Here is an 18,408-nt window from a genome sequence, read left to right on the forward strand (position 1 = left end):
TTTAAAATATTAGCTATTATCAACTAAATTTTAATAGATTTTACACTTTGCAAAGACAGGGGAGGAGATTGGTATTGCCCACACGCCCTGGTATGGTACCTGGACCAAAAATCTGACAAATGAATAAATGATGAATGATCATAAATAAATGGAATGAAGTTTTGTTGTTGACCAAGCCAGCTAATTGAGGCTCTGAGAGTAGGGTATGGAGAAGCCTTTCTCCCCTTCCCCTGCGGTTAAAGCCATCCCCAACCTGCAATCAAAGAGACACGAATAAGCAGATTCCCTTTCTTCTCTGCCTCAGTTCATCAAAGGGTAGCCTTATCTCTCATTTTGGAATGAAACATCGTTTTCCTTCCAAAAGCCATATGGCTGAAAACAAAGCAGAAATGGGTTCGTTTCTGCCAGTAACTGGTGACTTTGAATAAACTGCACTTTAGTGATATGCTCTGAAAGAGAAGAGTAAAAGGTGCCTGTAATTAAGTGTGTTTATTTTTCTGGGGACGGGCCAAGGAAATCTTCATGTGGCAGTAGAGATTGAGTGACTCCCCAAATTGTTTTGTTGAACTTTCTTTCAAGCAGTGAGACCTGGATCTGCCTCTCACCTTCCTCATTAGTTTCTTGAGAGCATGCCACGTAGAAGCTCTTGGCAAACTGTCATCACAGCGCTCCCTTCCTTCACTTCTTCCTCATACCCATCCCTTCCCCCCTCCGTCCAATCCCAGGGCAGGACATCTGCGTCTAAAATTGTATCAATCCAAAAGGAGCAAACAATCTTTCTAAAAGTCTTAATAAATGTTGGATACTTACCTTGGGGATGTGTGTACGTTCATGAGGGGAAGCAATTATCGAGTGCTTAGTGTATACCTGGTCCTTCACATGGGGAATATCCTGAAAGTCAGTATACAACTACCAGGCTGACTGGCTTCTGATGCTTTGGGACGTGGAGCAATTTATTGACTCTTCCCACGTCTCCATGTCTTCATCTGTGAGAATGAAATCTTGATCTTTTCCAAGGAGTGATTGTGAGGATAGGATAGCCAGTGTGCTTAGCCCCATGCTTGGCAAAGCACGTGCTCATGGAGCCTAAGTATCACAACTGGTACAACACCTAATCTTTACAACACTCTCGAGGGAGGGATATTGGTCCCATTTTGAAGAGCAGCAAACTGAGGTTCAGAGTCTAACGTGAATGATGTCAAAGATCTGGACTCAGTACCCAGTTCTCTTCTTTCTACTGGTCACTCTAATATTTCTCTCTTAAAAGGGAATGTCAGGCTCTGTAGGAAGAAAAGATATTGGCTGAATGCTTTAATCTAAGTCTAAGCTATGACTTGAAACTAAGAGTTATTGACAAAGCCACTTGACCTATTTAGACTGTGGTGTTCTTTCAGCTGCAAATCAAAGGATGGGAGTGAATTCTCTCCAGATATTTCACACCCTCTATACCAGTGGTGGTTAGGTATTCTCTGATGCCTTCATTGTATTGCTTTCCTTGGTCACATCATCCAGAACCACAAATCCTACTCACATGAAATGTTGAGAAAAGAACATGGCCAAGATATTCCAGTATGCAGTGCTCATGACTCATCTTACAGAGAGGGATCAGGAATATACCATGCTATGGGGGGCTTCCTCAGCATGGGCCCTCCTAGGAGAGTTTGTGGAAAGCTCACAAGTGTCCACAGGCAGACCTCGCGCTGTAGGTGATAAGGAGTGGGGTCCTGGCAGATCAGTCGGAGAGCAGGGGCTTTTTAAGGAAGGTAAGGGTATCAGTTACATAATCCATTCAACAGCTAGTCACTGCCTCTTACATGCCAGGCATTATTCTAAGTTCAAGGGTATCCTAGTGAACAAGATGGACAAAAATCTCTGCCTTCGTAGGCAGGAGACTGCATTCTAGCAAGAGGAGATATTAGATGAGCAAATAAACAGATAGACATGTTGGGTGGTGACAGTGCTTTGGAGGAAAATAGTACCGTTTCAGAGGGTGGTGACTCCAGGGTCAGGGGAAGGTATGGCGTTCCACATAGCAGTCAGCAGGAGCCTCTCTGTCGTGGGGATTTTTCAGCCAAGACCTAAATAAAGTTGTTTGTTCATGGAGTGATCTGGGACTAAGCATTCCAGTAGGGGAACAACAAGAATAAAGGCCTGGCTTAGGAGGTAAACAATCTAAAAAGAAACCTACAGGCTCTGGGAAGAACAACTCAGTTCAAAGGGAACACAGAATATCTAGACCCAGTGGAAAGACACTCACTCTGGGAGTGTTTACTAACAACCCACCCACAAACAGTACTGAGCCCAAGAACAGCAACTTTATTTTAATAAAATTGTATGTATTGAAGATGTAAAATATGATATTTTGATATATATATATAGGAAAATGATTACTACAGTCAATCTAATTATCATATGCATCTCTTTACATAGTTATTTTTCATAAGAGCACCAGAAATCTCTCTTAGCAAATTTCAAGTATACAATACAGTATTATTAACTATAGTCATCACCCTATACATTAAATATCTAGAATTTATGCATCCTACAAACTGCAACTTGGTATCTTTTGACCAGCATCTTCCCGTTTGCTCCACCTCCCTGCCCCTGATAACTTCTGTTCTATTCTCTGCTTCTGTGAATTCAACTTTTTTTAGAATCCACATATAAGTGAGATCATCCAGCATTTTTCTTTTGGGGCATAGCTTATTTCATTTAGCATAATGCCCTCCATGTTCATCCATATTGTCACAAATGGCAGTATTACCTTCTTTTTAAAGACTATATAATATTCCTGTGCATGTGCACGTGTGTGCATCCATGCATGTGTGTGTGTGTGTGTGTGTGTCACAATTTCTCCATTCGTTCATTCATCAACAGACACTTAGGCTGTTTCCATATCTTGGCTATTGTGAGTAATGAATCAATGAGCAGGAGAGTGCAGGTATTGAAGTACTGATTTCATTGCCTTTGGATATATGCCCAAAAGAGGAATTGCTGAATTATGTGGTAAAAAAATTCTATTTTTAATTTTTGGAAGACACTTCATACTGTTTTCCATAATGGCATTACCAATTGGATTCCCACCAACAGTGCACAAAAGTTCCCTCTCTCTACATCATTGCCAACACTTTTATCTTTTTGATCATACCTATCCTAACAGGTGTGAGGTAACACCTTATTGAAGTTTTGATTTGCATTTCCCTGATAATTAATATGTTGAGTGCCTTTCATGTGCCTACTGACCATTTGTATGTCTTCTTTGGAAAAATGTATACTCAGGAACTTTGTCCATTTTTTAGTCAAGTTGTTTTTGTTTTTTATTTGGTTTTTCTATTGCGTTGTATGAATTTCTTATATTTTTTTTAGATATTAACCCCTTATCAGTTATATGGTTGGTAAATATTTTCTCCCATTCTGTAGGTTTTTTAATTTGTTGATGGTTTCTTTTGCTGTGCAGAAGCTTTTTAGTTTGATGTAGTGCCACTTGTTTATTTTTTTATTTTGTTGCGAGGACATCAATTTTAAATATGAACACAAGGGACCTGATCAATGATTTTCATTTACCAGGCAAGTTGAAGGTCTATACTGAGTTCCCTTGGGTAGAAAAGCATAGAAAAATCCACTTTGGAGACCAGAGGTGATGTGTGTTTAAGTAATAATAAACCTGTGAAAGAGCAGGGAGGAAGATCCAGGAATTTATTTAACTACTAGTTTGGAAACTTCTCATGTGGCAAAGTAACGGGAGTTGGTGGATTAATTAGAATGACACAGAACAGTTTGGGAGGATCATCTTGGGTATAACCTTCGTTACTGGGCTGACAACTATTTGTACCAATGTTTGGATTTTTAGTGTTTTTAAAGCTGTGTAGAATAATAGGGAAAAAATATTGGGCTTTGAGTTGAACAAATCAGAGCTTGAAACTTGGTCCTATCTCACACCAGTGGTATGACCTTGAGCCTGCTATTTTAAACTCTCTGAGGCTTAGTGTTTCTCTGTAAATCTTATCTAATTATGCCTATTTTCAGAATGGCTACGAGGGAAAAGTAATGTATGTAAAGGATCTGACATATGGTAATTACCCAATTAATGGTGACTATTGTTATCCAACATGTATCTATTCCATATACCTATGAACTGTAATGTGCCCTTCGTGAAGGCATGTGGGGAACATACAGGTAAAGAGGGAATGATTTCTGCCTTCTAGAAGCTTACTCGTTAAGTTGTCAAGATCTATGCTCAAGTGGCTTTAATATAACACACTGTAAGAGGAAAAGGTACTGTAAAGACACAGAAACAGGAGAGAGTTCCTACAATTCTGCTTGAAGAAGTTTTCTGGGAGAGTTTTAGGAACTTGACAGGCAGAGAGGGCAAGGAAAGGATTTTCCAGCTAGATGGTGTTTCCAACAAAGCCTGGAGAGGGAGAAGCTCAAAGTGAGTTTGCAGGAAGGAAGCTGAGCTATCAGGTACGGTGATATACCGAAGTCATGACAATGAGGTGCAGTTCTCAAGATGATGCCAGATCACAGAAGGACAAGGATGCCGTTCAAAGGAGCTCGGACTTTATTCAGTAGGCAAATAAAGAGCCATGGAAGGTTGTTGATTAAGGGAATGACAAGGTGAGGGCTACATCCTAGAGTGACTAGTTTGGCAACCCTGTATGGTTTGAATAGAGCATGGAGAGACTTGTGATAGAAATAAGAGCTAGTAGTGATTGAGCGAGCACACCCTCTGTTCTAAAAACATCACTCACTAATCCTCTCAACAGTACAATGAGAAAAGTGCTATTATCATCACCCTTCACAGATGAGCACATTAAGGCATGGAGATGTTAAGTAACTTACCCAAGGTCACACAGCTAGTAAGGGATCCTACATCCGAATCCAGGCAGTCTGGCTCTGAAGTCCATACTCTGAACTGTTACACTATATTGCCTCCAAAGCCAGCCAGGAGTTAGGGATGCCTGCCTTCTACCTTGCTCTGTCTTTGTCTGATCTTTCCTGCTTTTTCTTGGCTCTCAGTTTGTTCATCTGTGAAACAAGAGACTTGGATTGGTTTTCTGAGATGCTTTCTAACTCTTGTGGCTTTTTGTTTGTTTGTTTTTGTATTGTTTTTTGTTTTTTCAAAATTCTGTATTTTAATGTGGGCCTGATCTATTTGGGCAGTAAAGGAGGGAGGGATGAATGAAATGATTGTGCAGGATAAAGACAGAAACTCCAAAGTGTTATTTCTGATTTTTGTTGTTGTTGTTGTTAAACGTTTTCTGCCTCTAAATTTACTTAAATCAATTAAAAGAAAAAAACAAGCATCGGAGGTACACATTGAAAAGAAGTATATATTTCGGCATATCAAATGGCAATGAGCTAATGCATAAGGTACCTGCTAAACTCTAAAATTTACAGATACTAAGAATATTTATTAGTTTGTTGTACTCATGCTCTGAAGCAGTGTGATAGCTATTATTCAAACGAGAATATTAGTTCACAATGACTCAGACCCAGCCTTAGGATAAGGCAACTCATTGAGAAGAAAATAAATACTGATCAAGTCTCTTAAAGCCTCATTTCTCTCCGCGCTCAGCTAGTTGGGGCAAAATCCACACTTGTTTTTCCTGACTAGTAAACAGTGTTTCTGAAGCAGCCGAATCCAAGCTGTCACTCCGCCTCTCTGGGCATGGCATTTTCAGGTTTTTCTTCCTATTTCAAGATGCCCTGTTCCTTAGGTCTCTGTCTGCAGCGGGAGTCCTGCCCTTGCTTAGTTTCCGTTTCCAAGGCAACTGACCAGCCCAAAGAAGCCACGGGCGGGCGCGCTGGTCCGGGAGCCGCGGAGCCATCACTGCCGCGCGTCGTCTTTCCTCGGGACCGTCCTGGTGACCTCGGGGTCTTCGGGTGATCTGCGCGTTACTTCATGCGTGGCTGTCTCTCTAAGAGTGATAACCAGGAAGCCGATAATTCCGACGGGCCCCACTTAATCCGGCTGCCACTCCTGGCCTCTGCTACACTAGACAGGAGGGATGCATTTCTCTTATTCACGCCCTTTCTCTCAGCCTCTCCATCTCCTCTCCTTTCCCTTCTCTCTCTCTCTCATCCTCCCTCTCTCTCATCCTCCCTCTCTCTCATCCTCCCTCTCTCTCATCCTCTCTCTCTCATTCTCTCTCTCTCTCTCCTCCTCCTCCTCCTCCGCCCCTTCTCCTCTGGCAGTAGCCTTCTTAATGTAGTTTAATGGCTTTACAAAGAAAGCCAGGCAGAGGAGCACTTCTCACTGGCTGTGGTCGGACCATGACCTAGCTGACCATGAACTTGGAAGGGCTTGAAATGATAGCAGTTCTGATCGTCATTGTGCTTTTTGTTAAATTATTGGAACAGTTTGGGCTGATTGAAGCAGGTTTAGAAGGTAAGGGAGTGCTTTTTAGTGACTTCTAAAAATTCTCTGTTTTGCAATAAAAATTTCTTAAGTGAATGTGAAAGGCACCTGAAATGAGATCAGACAAATGTTACTCTGGGGTGGACATCAAGACAGGCAGGTTTTTCAGAGTAGGACAGATGAATAAAATAAACTTTTTGTTAAGTTTCAGTAACGTTTTCAGAGCAGAACATTAAAACTATGAGAAACACTTTGAATCAAAATATGAGAACCAAAACTGAGGAAATTAAAGGTTAATCACTGGTATGTCTGTTATATTGAGAGCATCTAGTCCATGTTGTTGTTAGATTTTTTTTTTAATTCGAATATCCCCTTTTATTGCATCAGCAAATTTTATTTGGGTATGCTGCGAGGTCTGTTTGTTTGTTGCTATGCAAATGCATTCGTCAAATGGAAATAGATATACATTTATTATAATTGCTTATGTTTTAAGATTAGAGCCTAAGAGTAACAGGCTTTTGTAAGGTTGTCTTGAGAAGTATTTATAATATTACCTGTTCACATTTCAATGTAGAGTGTAAGGGGCAGAGTCCCCAACTCATGACAGACTTGAACATAGATTCCAAACGGCCAGTTGTATTTCAAGTGCTTCTGTTTACGTTCATCAGAGGCTCATACTCCTATTCTTAGCAATCATCTCTTTCTTAAAAAAAATAAATAAGGTGTATTCTTGCCTGTATTTTTCCTGAATTAAATGTGTCTTTGAGAATCTGCGTAAAGTTAGATTATTTTCTTAGTGCTCAGAACACGTTTGAGAGCATGTTTGCATACAGCTAGTTATAGTTTCTCTAAAGTTGTCAGAGCAATTTTAAAAAGCATCCCTAGATGTTATGTGACATAGTTATGCTGTGATATTCGTGTTGCTTCAAATTTTAAAATTGAGTAAAAATGAAAATATGTTTTAAATGTATTTACATTCACAACTAATCCAGTCCTCCAGAGAAAGACAATCACATGTGACATGATTACATTTACAAATAGCAAACATCAAATTACAGCTAAGTGTGTCACTCTGATGTAGGTTATCAGAAACCTACATTCGTAACTCGTTGCGGGATAAGGGATGGTGGAAAGCAAGGTTTGTCAGAGTAAGTTTGCAGAATGTTCTTTTAGAGTCCTCAGTGATGGAGACATGTATAGTGCTAAAAAGAAGATAAATTCTAAATTCTGGAAGCGATGACTGTTCTTTAAAATTGATTTTATCTTGTTCATTGTCATAAAACCGATAACTTGGTTTGGCTTCTCTGTCCTTTACTGTGTTATTTTACCTTGCAAATATGACAGGGATCTCCCATTTTAATGGACTGATTTTGGGGTTTTGTTTTGTTTGGTTTTGTTTTTTTCCTGAGTCTGACAGTAACATGGAAAAGTGTCAGTATTTCTAGCCATGTGGAGGGACTTGTTTTACCTGATTTCATCAATGTTGTGTTGTCATTCTTTAAACTCTTTGTCAAGGGCGTTTTCTCTGGATTTTGGAATCAAATCTACTGTATTATTAGTTTTGTTTCCAGAGCACAAACATTTGCTTTCCCAAATGAGACCATGTGTTTCCTTCTTCTAAAGGCTTCTAACCTTTATGAAACTTTTTCCTTTTCCTTATTACTTATATTCCAATTTGTACTGATTTGTATGAACGGTTTCTCTTGTATTTTATATTTTGCAATGTCAGCATATTCCAAGCTAATATTGTACTAATACTATGAAGAGAGAATGTGTTGTCTAGTAAAGTTCAGTAAAAATTTGTATCTGATTTATTTCCAGCCTTTTTTTAAAAAGTATTTAAAAATGGTAAAATGTTGATAACCACATGAAGGAGGAATTATATTTAATTTGCACACATTGATAGAAACAAAGAGCAATAGTGCTTTCCATTTTGAAGTTTGTGTAAGACTTATCTGAAAAGTGAATGGTGGAGTCAGAAAACCCACATACTTTGCTTACTGGAGATATAAAGCAAATGAATAGACTGAATTTTATTGTATATGGTTTGAATCTATAGATTCAATGTGCACACTCTGAAGTTGTAGCCTAATATTAATTAATATTAATTATTAATTAATGAAAATGGTAAACAGTATTTAATATCAAAATAACTTCATAGATTTTCTGGAACTTTCTTAAAAACAAACGCTGATGCTTATTTCATTCATCCTATCTTCACATAGAAATTTCCTTCCTCGCCCACCATTTTACATATCTAAGTTAAGGATAATAATTTTTTTTCACCTTTCTTAGTTCTGGCTGTTCAAGGGTCCTGTTAAAGACATTTGAGTATTAAGTAGAAAAATGTGAACCTAAGTTAAAGTCCTGTGAGGATGATTTTGAATTTTTTTCCTAAACAATTAAACCTTTTCTTCTAAACTTATAACTAGTCTACAGTGTAGTTACCATTCAGAATGTAGTTTTTTCATTCTTTTTGTATTATTATATATGCAATATGCATTGTGTTCTCAAGGGCATATATATAATACTATGCTTGCAGAATGTTGTTACTATCTTGCTTCAAATATTAGAGAGTAAATGGACTTCAAAATAAATTGGTAACATTAAAGTCTAAAATATTTGGTTTGGGTTGTCTTTGAGTACTTTGAGCTCCTATTCTTTGTAGAAGACCTGGGGATTAGGTCGTGGATGTCCCGGGTCCGTCTGTTCCAGTCTGTGTGTGAGGTGCATAAACACGTAACATTACATGTGGATCCATGGCATATATTTATAAAGAAAAAGAGTTGCATTTAGCAGGTAACATTAGTTAACATGAGAAAATAAAACAACAGTAGGAATACAGATGCTTACCCCTCCTCTGCCACTCTCTTGTTTTTTAACCTCAGCTAAGCCACCTTATGCCTTTAGTTGTCAAAAATGAGAAAACTGAACTTGGAAATCTCCATGGGACTTTACATTTCAAGAAGTTTATGAGCCTATCAGATCATGAAAACTTGATCATTTCTGTAATACGTATCCTTTCTTATAAAATAGGTATCAATGGCCTACTTTGGAATTGTAAGGCAGGGCCGCTGTGAGACTGATCTTTCCTCCTCTTCCATAGTGGGATAATTCATCATACCTCAAGGAGATTTTCATTGTATTTCAGGAGAATAGGGAAATGTCCTTTCCTGTAGCTCTAGACTTTGACATTTGGGACTGCTATTTTAGGCATCCTTGTGATAGAGTTTCTCAAAATTTACACGGAGCTCCAATAACAAATAAACACATCATGTTATGATTTATTAACATATCAAAGGTCAGTTGTTTTGTTTTTTGGTGTTTGTTTTTTTGTTTGTTTGTTTGTTTGGGTTTTGTAATTCAGTTAAGTTTCAATANATGTTTCATTCCCCCTTCTGATTACCCCCCTTTTCTTTATCCCTTTCTTCCCCTACCGATCCTCCTAGTTCTTATGTTCCATAGATGAGAGAAATCATATGATAATTGTCTTTCTCTGCTTGACTTATTTCACTTAGCATTATCTCCTCCAGTGCCGTCCATGTTGCAGCAAATGTTGAGAATTCGTTCTTTCTGATAGCTGAGTAATATTCCATTGTATATATGGACCACAGCTTCTTAATCCAGTCATCTGTTGAAGGGCATCTCGGCTCCTTCCACGATTTAGCTATTGTGGACAATGCTGCTATGAACATTGGGGTGCATATGGCCCTTCTCTTCACTACGTCTGTATCTTTGGGGTAAATACCCAGTAGGGCAATGGCTGGGTCATTAGGGTAGCTCAATTTTTAACTTTTTAAGGGACCTCCACACTGTTTTCCAGGCTGAGTAACTCGGCTCAAGCTTACTCAACCAGTAAATCATAAAGCTGGAGGTCAAACTCAGGCCATGAGGCTCTATATCCTATCTTATAATTTTAATTTCTTGACATTACAGCATTCTGGCAATGGCAGATAATTTGGTGAAAAGTAGAGAGTGCTAGGTCAGGTATTCATTAACTCTTTCTACAAGCCTTTCCTGATTGCATTCCATATGAGGAACACTCTTATTAGTCACTAACATTGTTTAATAAGCGTAAATATCCAGCGGCGCGTGGGTGGCTCAGTTGGTTAAGCATCTGACTCTTGATTTTGGCTCTGGTCATGATCTCAGAGTCAGTGAGATTGAGCCCCATATTGGACTCTGTTCTGGGCATGGACCCTGCTTAAGATTCTCTCTCTCCCTCACCCTCTGCCCATTTGCCACATGTGCGTGTGCTCTATCTCTAAAATAATTAAATAAATAAGCATAAATATCCATGCTCACATACTGACTGTACTAGTCTGACCACAACATAAAGAATATTCTAAAGCCTGTATTTTGTAAATAAGACAAAATCTCATCATATAAACGAATCTGCATTAAATTCCAGTCAAATCAAGTACAATTGTTAGTTGGACTCTGGGGTAAAATTGAGAAGAAAGTAGATAAACATATTTGTTCTCAGACTGAGCCCAGTTTTTGATCTGTCTGTGGGTAACAGGTGGGACTGCTGGAAATAGAGAAGGGCTGGTGATCTTGGAGAAAGGAAAAGATTCAACATAAGATGCTACTGTGTAAAGAGGAGACCTTGATTCCAGGAAGGGGATTACTTATGAAAGGGTCTGAGATTTATGGAGGGGACTGATTAGAGCAGAGACAAACAAAGATAAGATGACTTACATTGGATTAGGATTTCGGAGTAGGTGCACCAGGAGTGACTTAGAACATAGCACAAGCCTCAGTGGGGTTTTAGGCTTGATCAGGGTGATCGTCAACAGAAAACACACTCCAGCCTTTACCAACAGATACAGGGCAGAAGGAACACAGATCATTCTAGTTATGGGGAACAGAGGGCAAAGGAGGAAGAAAGCTTTCCTTAGTTGAGAATCTTTAGGACAAATGAGGTGAAAGGCAGGTTACCTATGCCATGCCCTGGAATGATCAGACCAACCAGAGCAGTTTGAAGGTGTTATTTCTGGTTTCCTGGTGGATAAACTGGGGATTCAGAGAGGTTAAGACTCTGCTCAAAGTCACAAGGGAATAAGTGAAGGAATCTGGATTAGCTCCAGTAACTTCATGGTGGCAGTTGTCCAGATGGCATTCCCTATGACTACAGAAGGTAAATATGCAAAAATAAGATAAAATGTACACAGAGAAATAAAAGCCACACCTAACATAAAACCTTCCTATAGACTAAAAAATAAAAATAGTTCCTTTTTTAAAATTTGACTGATTCTGGAGTGCCTGGGAAGCTCACTAAGTTGAGTGTCTGCCTTCCGCTCAGGTCATGATCCCAGGGTCCTGGGATCGAGCCCCACATCTGGCTCCTTGCTCAGTGGGGAGCCTGCTTCTCCCTCTCCCTCTGCCTGCTGCTCCCCCTGCTTGTACTCTCTCTCTCTTTCTCTCTGTCAAATAAATACATAAAATCTTTTAAAAAATTAAAATAAAATAGGGGCGCCTGGGTGGCACAGCGGTTAAGCGTCTGCCTTCGGCTCAGGGCGTGATCCCAGCCTTATGGGATCGAGCCCCACATCAGGCTCTTCCGCTATGAGTCTGCTTCTTCCTCTCCCACTCCCCCTGCTTATGTTCCCTCTCTCGCTGGCTATCTCTATCTCTGTCAAATAAATAAATAAAATTTTTAAAAAATTAAAATAAAATAAAATTTCACTGATTTCTTTTTACTTCTACATAGAGTCATCTATGTAAAAACACAGCTGTGATAATGAACCAAAACAAACAAACAAACAAATAAATAAATAAGGAAGAGGGCGGATTATAGATCACATAATTGAAGTTCTGACTTATCATGGCTTCATAAAATAGAAAGTTCTTCAGAAATTTGCAAATTCTAAAGCAATCATTTCATCGATGAGAACATAGAGTCCCAGGGACATTAGACGACTACCAAATGACTTGTTTTGTCTTTTTGAAGGTATCATTTATTTATTTGACAGAGAGAGAGCACAAGCAGGGGGAGCTGGAGGCAGAGGGAGAAGCAGGCTTCCCGCTGAGCAGGGATCCTAACACAGGTCTCCATCCCAGGACCCTGGGATCGTGACCTGAGCCGAAGGCAGATGCTTAACACACTGAGCCACCCAGGCACCCCCCAAATAACGCGTTTTTGATAGAACTCTTCTAGGTAGAGAAAAAAATACCTCATGGATTACACTCAGAAAATAAACTTCAAACATGATCTAAGATCCACAAATATTTACCCAAAATAAGAACAGCTCTCCTAAATTATTTTGCTAGTGGACCAATAACAGTAAAATTCAAGGATTCTAAGACTTGGCTGATGGTAAGTTGATTTCTGGCCTAGTTTTATCATCAGCAATAGGTACTACCACAAAGAACCCTTAAGCTGAGGATGTAAATTGAGGTGTTTTCCACCTTGTTGATTTGTCTGAATAAGTTAGTGGTAGAGAACTGTTACCACCTGACAGCCATTCAGTGTCCCAGAGGTTGAATTTCTGGGAGACCCAGGCTTAATACCCAGTAGATATATATAAAAATCACAAGGGCAGTTATCCTCATTGTTCATCACTCTGATTATTAAAAACAGGAAGCTAAACCCCTTCATTTACTGCTCGTACCATCTCACAGATGCCTACCTTGGCATCTCTGTTTGAAATTCACCCCCACCATCCAGGCTTGTGGATGTAATTATTTGAAAAGGCTTTGAACAGGTCAGGAAATCTTACTGCTGACACAGTACCAATTGTAGATTTCAGTTTTTACAGAGAGATCTTGGAGTAGAGATGCTAAGAGCACAGACTCTGAAGCCACAATAATTGGATTTAATAATAACTAAATACCAGCTCTCATACATACTAGTTGCCTTGACGTAAGCTCCCCAACCTTCTATACCTCAGTTTCTTTATATCATAGATGGGAATAACCCCGCAGCACCTCCCTCTTCTGTTTGTTGCGCAGATTGACCTGAGTTTGTATTTGTGTGGGTGTAGAACCCTGTCTAGGAGGTTATGAATAGTTTGTGTGTTTGGCTATTACAGCCATGCACGATCATCTTTTCTTCTAAAGAAGGAGGCTACCACTCCATATCTGAAGCTAGAAGCTGAATTCATTGCTTGCTAAGCAAGTGAGAGCCGCACTTGTAGGAGGCAGTCGCTCAGAGCAACACACTGCTGATGTCATACAGGATTTTAGGCTTTCCAGAGTGGTTCCTACTACTAGGAAGTTGTCATTGATCGATTTGGTTGGATTTAAAACTGTTTCTGGTGCTACTTGTTACTCTAATCAAAAACCATTCATTTTCTTTCTTGAAACTACAGTACAGGAATTTTTTTATTTTCATGGTAAATAATGTTTAAGATTATTTATTGAGCAACTCCTAAGTGTCAGTCACCATCCTAGACACTGGGGATGCAACCCTAAGCAAAAACACAAAACGTCCTTTCTTGCTAAATCTGCTAAATTTTGAGATACAAACTATAAATACTACAAAAATGTATGGAAGACAGCATAGTTATAGTAGAATTCATTCATTCGTTCATTCATTCACTAAAATATATGTGCCTCTATTTTGCTCCATACATTGTTCTAGGAACAGTAATGAGCACAATACAGGTTCTTGAGGAATTTATGTACTACTGAGGAAGCAAGACAAAAAGATAAAGAAACAAAGGGATATAAAATCTGATATTTAATAGAGACAAGCACAAAATGCAATAGGGAGTCAGAAACAGGGGTGTTATTTATAATAATATAATATATATAATATATAATATATAATATATAATATATATATATATAATATATATAATATATAATAATATAAATATAATAGGTGGTCCGGACCACCTGGGTGGCTCAGTCTGTTAAGTGTCTGATTGAGGTCATGATCTCAGGGTCCTGGGATCCAGCCCCACTCAGCAGGGAGTCTGCTTTTCCTTCTCCCTCACCCCCTGCTTATGCTCACTCTCCTTCTCTCTCTCAAATAAATAAATACATTTTAAAAAGTAGAGTAGTCAGAGAAAGCCTTTCTGAAGAACTGACTTTTCTGCCAACACTTGAAAGAAATGAGTGTGTGACACCAGTAAAGTCTAGAACAAGAGGATTCCAGGCAAAGAGATGACCAAGTACCAGAGCCTTTGGCTGGAAGTGTGTTTCTTGTGTTCAAGGAGCACAGGAAGTCTAATGGAACTATAGAAGCAGTAGAGGGATGGCCAAGGTCATGTCATACCAGACTATTGTAAGAACTTTGAGATTTATTCTTTTTTGTACTGGGAATCTACTGAGAGGTTAGGGTAGAAAGTGTCTCCAAGTCTTTCATTCAAGCTTCTTTTATAGGTCCTGATACCAGTTTCCAGACCATATCTTCCTATGCCAATCTTAGCATGGGGTAGACAGAAACCCCTTTGCCCTTCCTCAGACACCTGCCAAGACATCAATTCCATACCTTTTGTCAGAACTCTCTTACCTGGAAAAATGGCCTGTACTTCTCATGACTGATCTTTCACATATGCTCAGGCTAAAATAGTCATTCCTTGTGGTGAAGCTAGATGGACCCTTCTACCAGCCACCTGGGGCAAGTGAGCAAGTTATCTTCATTCTTCTTACCAGGCTGCTTCAAGATCTACTCTACTCTTAATCGCATCTACAGGACCCTAGTAAACTGGACATAACTCTACTCTTAATCGCATAAACTCTACTCTTAATCGCATCTACAGGACCCTAGTAAATTGTCTTAATAAGACTTTACTAAAAAAGGCATTTTAAAAAATTCAAATAATATTTCTTGAGCACCTGCCTCAGTAGGAGTATTGCAACAGCGAAGGCAAAAAGGCAGATTTCACAAAAAAGGAAAGTCATGTTGTTTTCCTTTAAGTAACTCCTCCTCCCCCACATATTAGCTTCAAAGATAAATATTCAAATTGGCACATCCCACACTGAGATAAGAATAATACATTTATATCCAGTTATTTGTGCTACTAATATTTTGGGGGGTAACTAGCAAGAATCATAGAGACTGTAGTCCAACCCCCTCGTTTTATGAGTAAATTGAGGCCCAGGAAGGTTAATTGACTTGTTACAAATGACAAAACTAATTGGTAGCCTTAAATAGTATAATAACTACATCATCTGTGATTGAGCAATAAATCATATTCTAGGAGAGGAGCTAATAGTTTTACATATTTATGGTATCCAATTTTTAGAAAACCCATAAGAATAATCTCATTAGCCATAATTACAGGAATTCTGGCTCTTTATTTACTTAAGAATATATTATGGACATTTTTTCATCATATTGCTATTTTCTAGTTTTATTGGGTTATGCCCAGGGGACGGGGGACGTTGCCAGTGCACAGGTAGAAACAAGGTTCCTGAAAAAAACTGATGAGATATGCCAACATGTGGTCCACAATGGTGAAGACACAGGGTTAAATCCCAAGGGCCTGGTGCTCAGGAATTGAGGAAGCGATCAAATGAACATAGGAATGGGCCTCAGGTAGAGAAGTCCCAGATGAGGTGAGCAAGAAGATGGTGTCAGTTGCTAAGAACACCAGTGACACCTGAATGAGCACTTTGTTAAGCATTTGCCAGGCACTATGGCCAGCACTTTGTATGCATTATTCATATTGACAATAATTTTTATGAACCAATTATATAATTGAAGATTTAACAAATGAGAACGTGTTTGTTCCAGAAGTTTTAATCACTGGTCTAAGATCTAGAAGTGGTCTGGCTGGGATTCAAATCCATGCTGTTGGGGCACCTGGGTGGCTCAGTCAGTTAAACATCGTGGTCCTGGGATAGAGTCCCACATCAGGCTCCCTGCTCAGCTGTGAGTCTGCTTTTCTCTTTGCCCCTCCCCCTGCTTATGGTTTCTCTCTCTCTCTCAAATAAATAAATAAAACCTTTAAAAAAAACAAATTCATGCTGCCAATCTGGAAGAACAGGTTCTAAGCCATCATGTACCTGTCTCTTAGATAGGGCTCGGTCATAGTCAAAGACAAAACTATCTTGGGATAAATGAAGCTTAAGCTACAGAGTTCCCCAAGTATGTGGGCCCCTTCCCATTCATATTTCAAATAAAGATAACTTCCATGCCAAATTTTGTATATGTGATATTTTTAATCTTTTTTTATGGAATTTTCTCCTTCAAATTATATAAGATTTAGGCCCCACAAAACCAAAAACTGCCCCTATTGTGAGCTTAGAAGGTCTTGCCTTTCTTGCCATGATAAGAGTACATGACTGGGGACACAGAAAGTAAGATCCATCCTGCAGGACAGGAAGCTGGATACAAAGTTCCCATTAGGGGTTTTCATGTCTCTGCCAATTTCTGTGGCTACTCAGACTTCTTGACTGACTGACTGAGTGAAGATAAGATCATTTGGCAGCATGATGTTTCCAGGCCTCGTTGATGGTAAGAGGAATGCAGTTCTGTTCAGAAACTAGTTGGGCTTAGACCTGCTAGAGGGTTTCAGGGGCAACTGGCAGCATGACTAGGTGGAGAGAGCACGGACTTTTACCTCAGACAGATGTGGATTTGAGTCCTACCTCCTTCACTTACTAGTTGACCTTGGGCAACCTCCTTGATCTCTTAGAGCCTCAGTTTCAACATATGTAAGTTTGTCATTGTCATGAAAACTAATCGCAAGAGTGGACAGTGCCTGGATCTGCTACTGTGCTCCATAAATGTGGCCATTAGTCGTTAGATCCCGTGTAAAAACCAGATAGGACAATGAAGCACAAGCAAACATCATCTATTATTTATCATTTATTTTATTTGCATTATCTAGGTATATGCTACAAATTTGGAGTACCACCCTGGAAACCTTTGTGTTTGCACTGTCCTTCTCTTCATTTAGGGGAGATGGACACTTTCATATTCATAAGCATTCATTCCTTCATTCATTCATTCAACCTATGTTTACCAAACTCCTACTAGACACTGTTCTAGGGACTGGGCATACAACGGGGACAAAAACAGAGATCCCTGCTTTGGCAGAGGAGCTGGCCTTGGCTACAGCAGGGAGTCTCCTTCCCTGTATTATGTGTTGGGAAAGGCAGAGAATATTGGTGTCGATGTGCGTACATTCATAATGGGAAGTTGAGAGACATCGTGTCTGATTGCGTTCTTTGGTTAATACGAGATGGGGTGAAGTGAAAAGCTTTTGTGGGGTGGCGAGTAATGGATGTTTTAAGGAGACAGAAAGTGCAGTATGGTCTTTTCAGAGCCTGGGGAAGTGAATTTACTGAGCAAATGTGAGAAGATTGCCGGGCAGTGCTTAGTGTCCATTTGAGGTCAGTGGTCATAATTTTAAAAGAAGATGCTCCCTGACTTGGATGAAGTAAGCACTTTCATGCGTACATTGCTACAAGATCATTCTTTCTAGATATGTTCAAAGAGAAGGGCAGAATGGCGTAGCATATGGGAGAATGGGTAAAATAACAAGGAAATGAGAGGGAATATGCTTAAAACAACCTTCAAAAATGCAAAAACAGATATGGAGGCTACAGAAGACTTGAAATTGAACCAGCTGGGAATTCTGTCCTCCAGTTGCATGATGAAGCAGAGGCCAGTGACAGAAAATCTCAATTCTCAAGTGCGTGGCCATACATCAAAATAACTAGTAAAATTGCTTGGGGTGGAGTTCCAGCAAAGTGCTTACAAATACTGGTGTATTGTGAAAATGCTTGAGAAAATACTCTCAGACTGATCTTCAAACAGCTGATGAATTCCTTAAACTTGTGTATGTACTGTGCCTTCATAAATGCAGTAAAATTCAAATCACAGAGAGGGACTTCCTGATTGAATTCTGAGTTTCAAAAATAAAGCTTTATTCATTAGATTTTTTTTTTAAGGATTTTTATGTATTTGTCAGAAAGAGAGAGAGAACACAAGCAGGGGGAGCAAGCAGCAGGCAGAGGGAGAAGCAGGCTCCTGGCTGAGCAAGGAGCCCAATGTGGAACTCGATCCCAGGACCCTGGGATCGTGACTTGAGCCGAACGCAGATGCTTCACCCACTGAGCCACCCAGGTGTCCCTCATTAGATGCT

General features: G+C 39.5%; 1 protein-coding gene across 4 annotated transcripts in view; it reads left to right on the forward strand.

Moving 5' to 3' along the window:
• KCNIP4 (potassium voltage-gated channel interacting protein 4) overlaps positions 1–18,408 on the forward strand; it is a 1,152,721-nt gene that overhangs the window by 599,716 nt on the left and 534,597 nt on the right. Inside the window, exon 1 of one of the 4 annotated variants that reach the window (XM_034672027.1) lies at positions 6,184–6,391. The exons of the other annotated variants lie outside the window; for them this stretch is intronic. Within the exon in view, the coding sequence (XP_034527918.1) occupies positions 6,292–6,391 (100 nt within the window). The 5' untranslated portion in view covers positions 6,184–6,291. Of the gene's footprint in view, positions 1–6,183; positions 6,392–18,408 lie in introns of those variants that run through there. 4 annotated transcript variants of the gene reach the window in all.

Source organism: Ailuropoda melanoleuca, chromosome 11 (genome assembly GCF_002007445.2).
Source record: "Ailuropoda melanoleuca isolate Jingjing chromosome 11, ASM200744v2, whole genome shotgun sequence".
Taxonomy (NCBI): domain Eukaryota; kingdom Metazoa; phylum Chordata; class Mammalia; order Carnivora; family Ursidae; genus Ailuropoda; species Ailuropoda melanoleuca.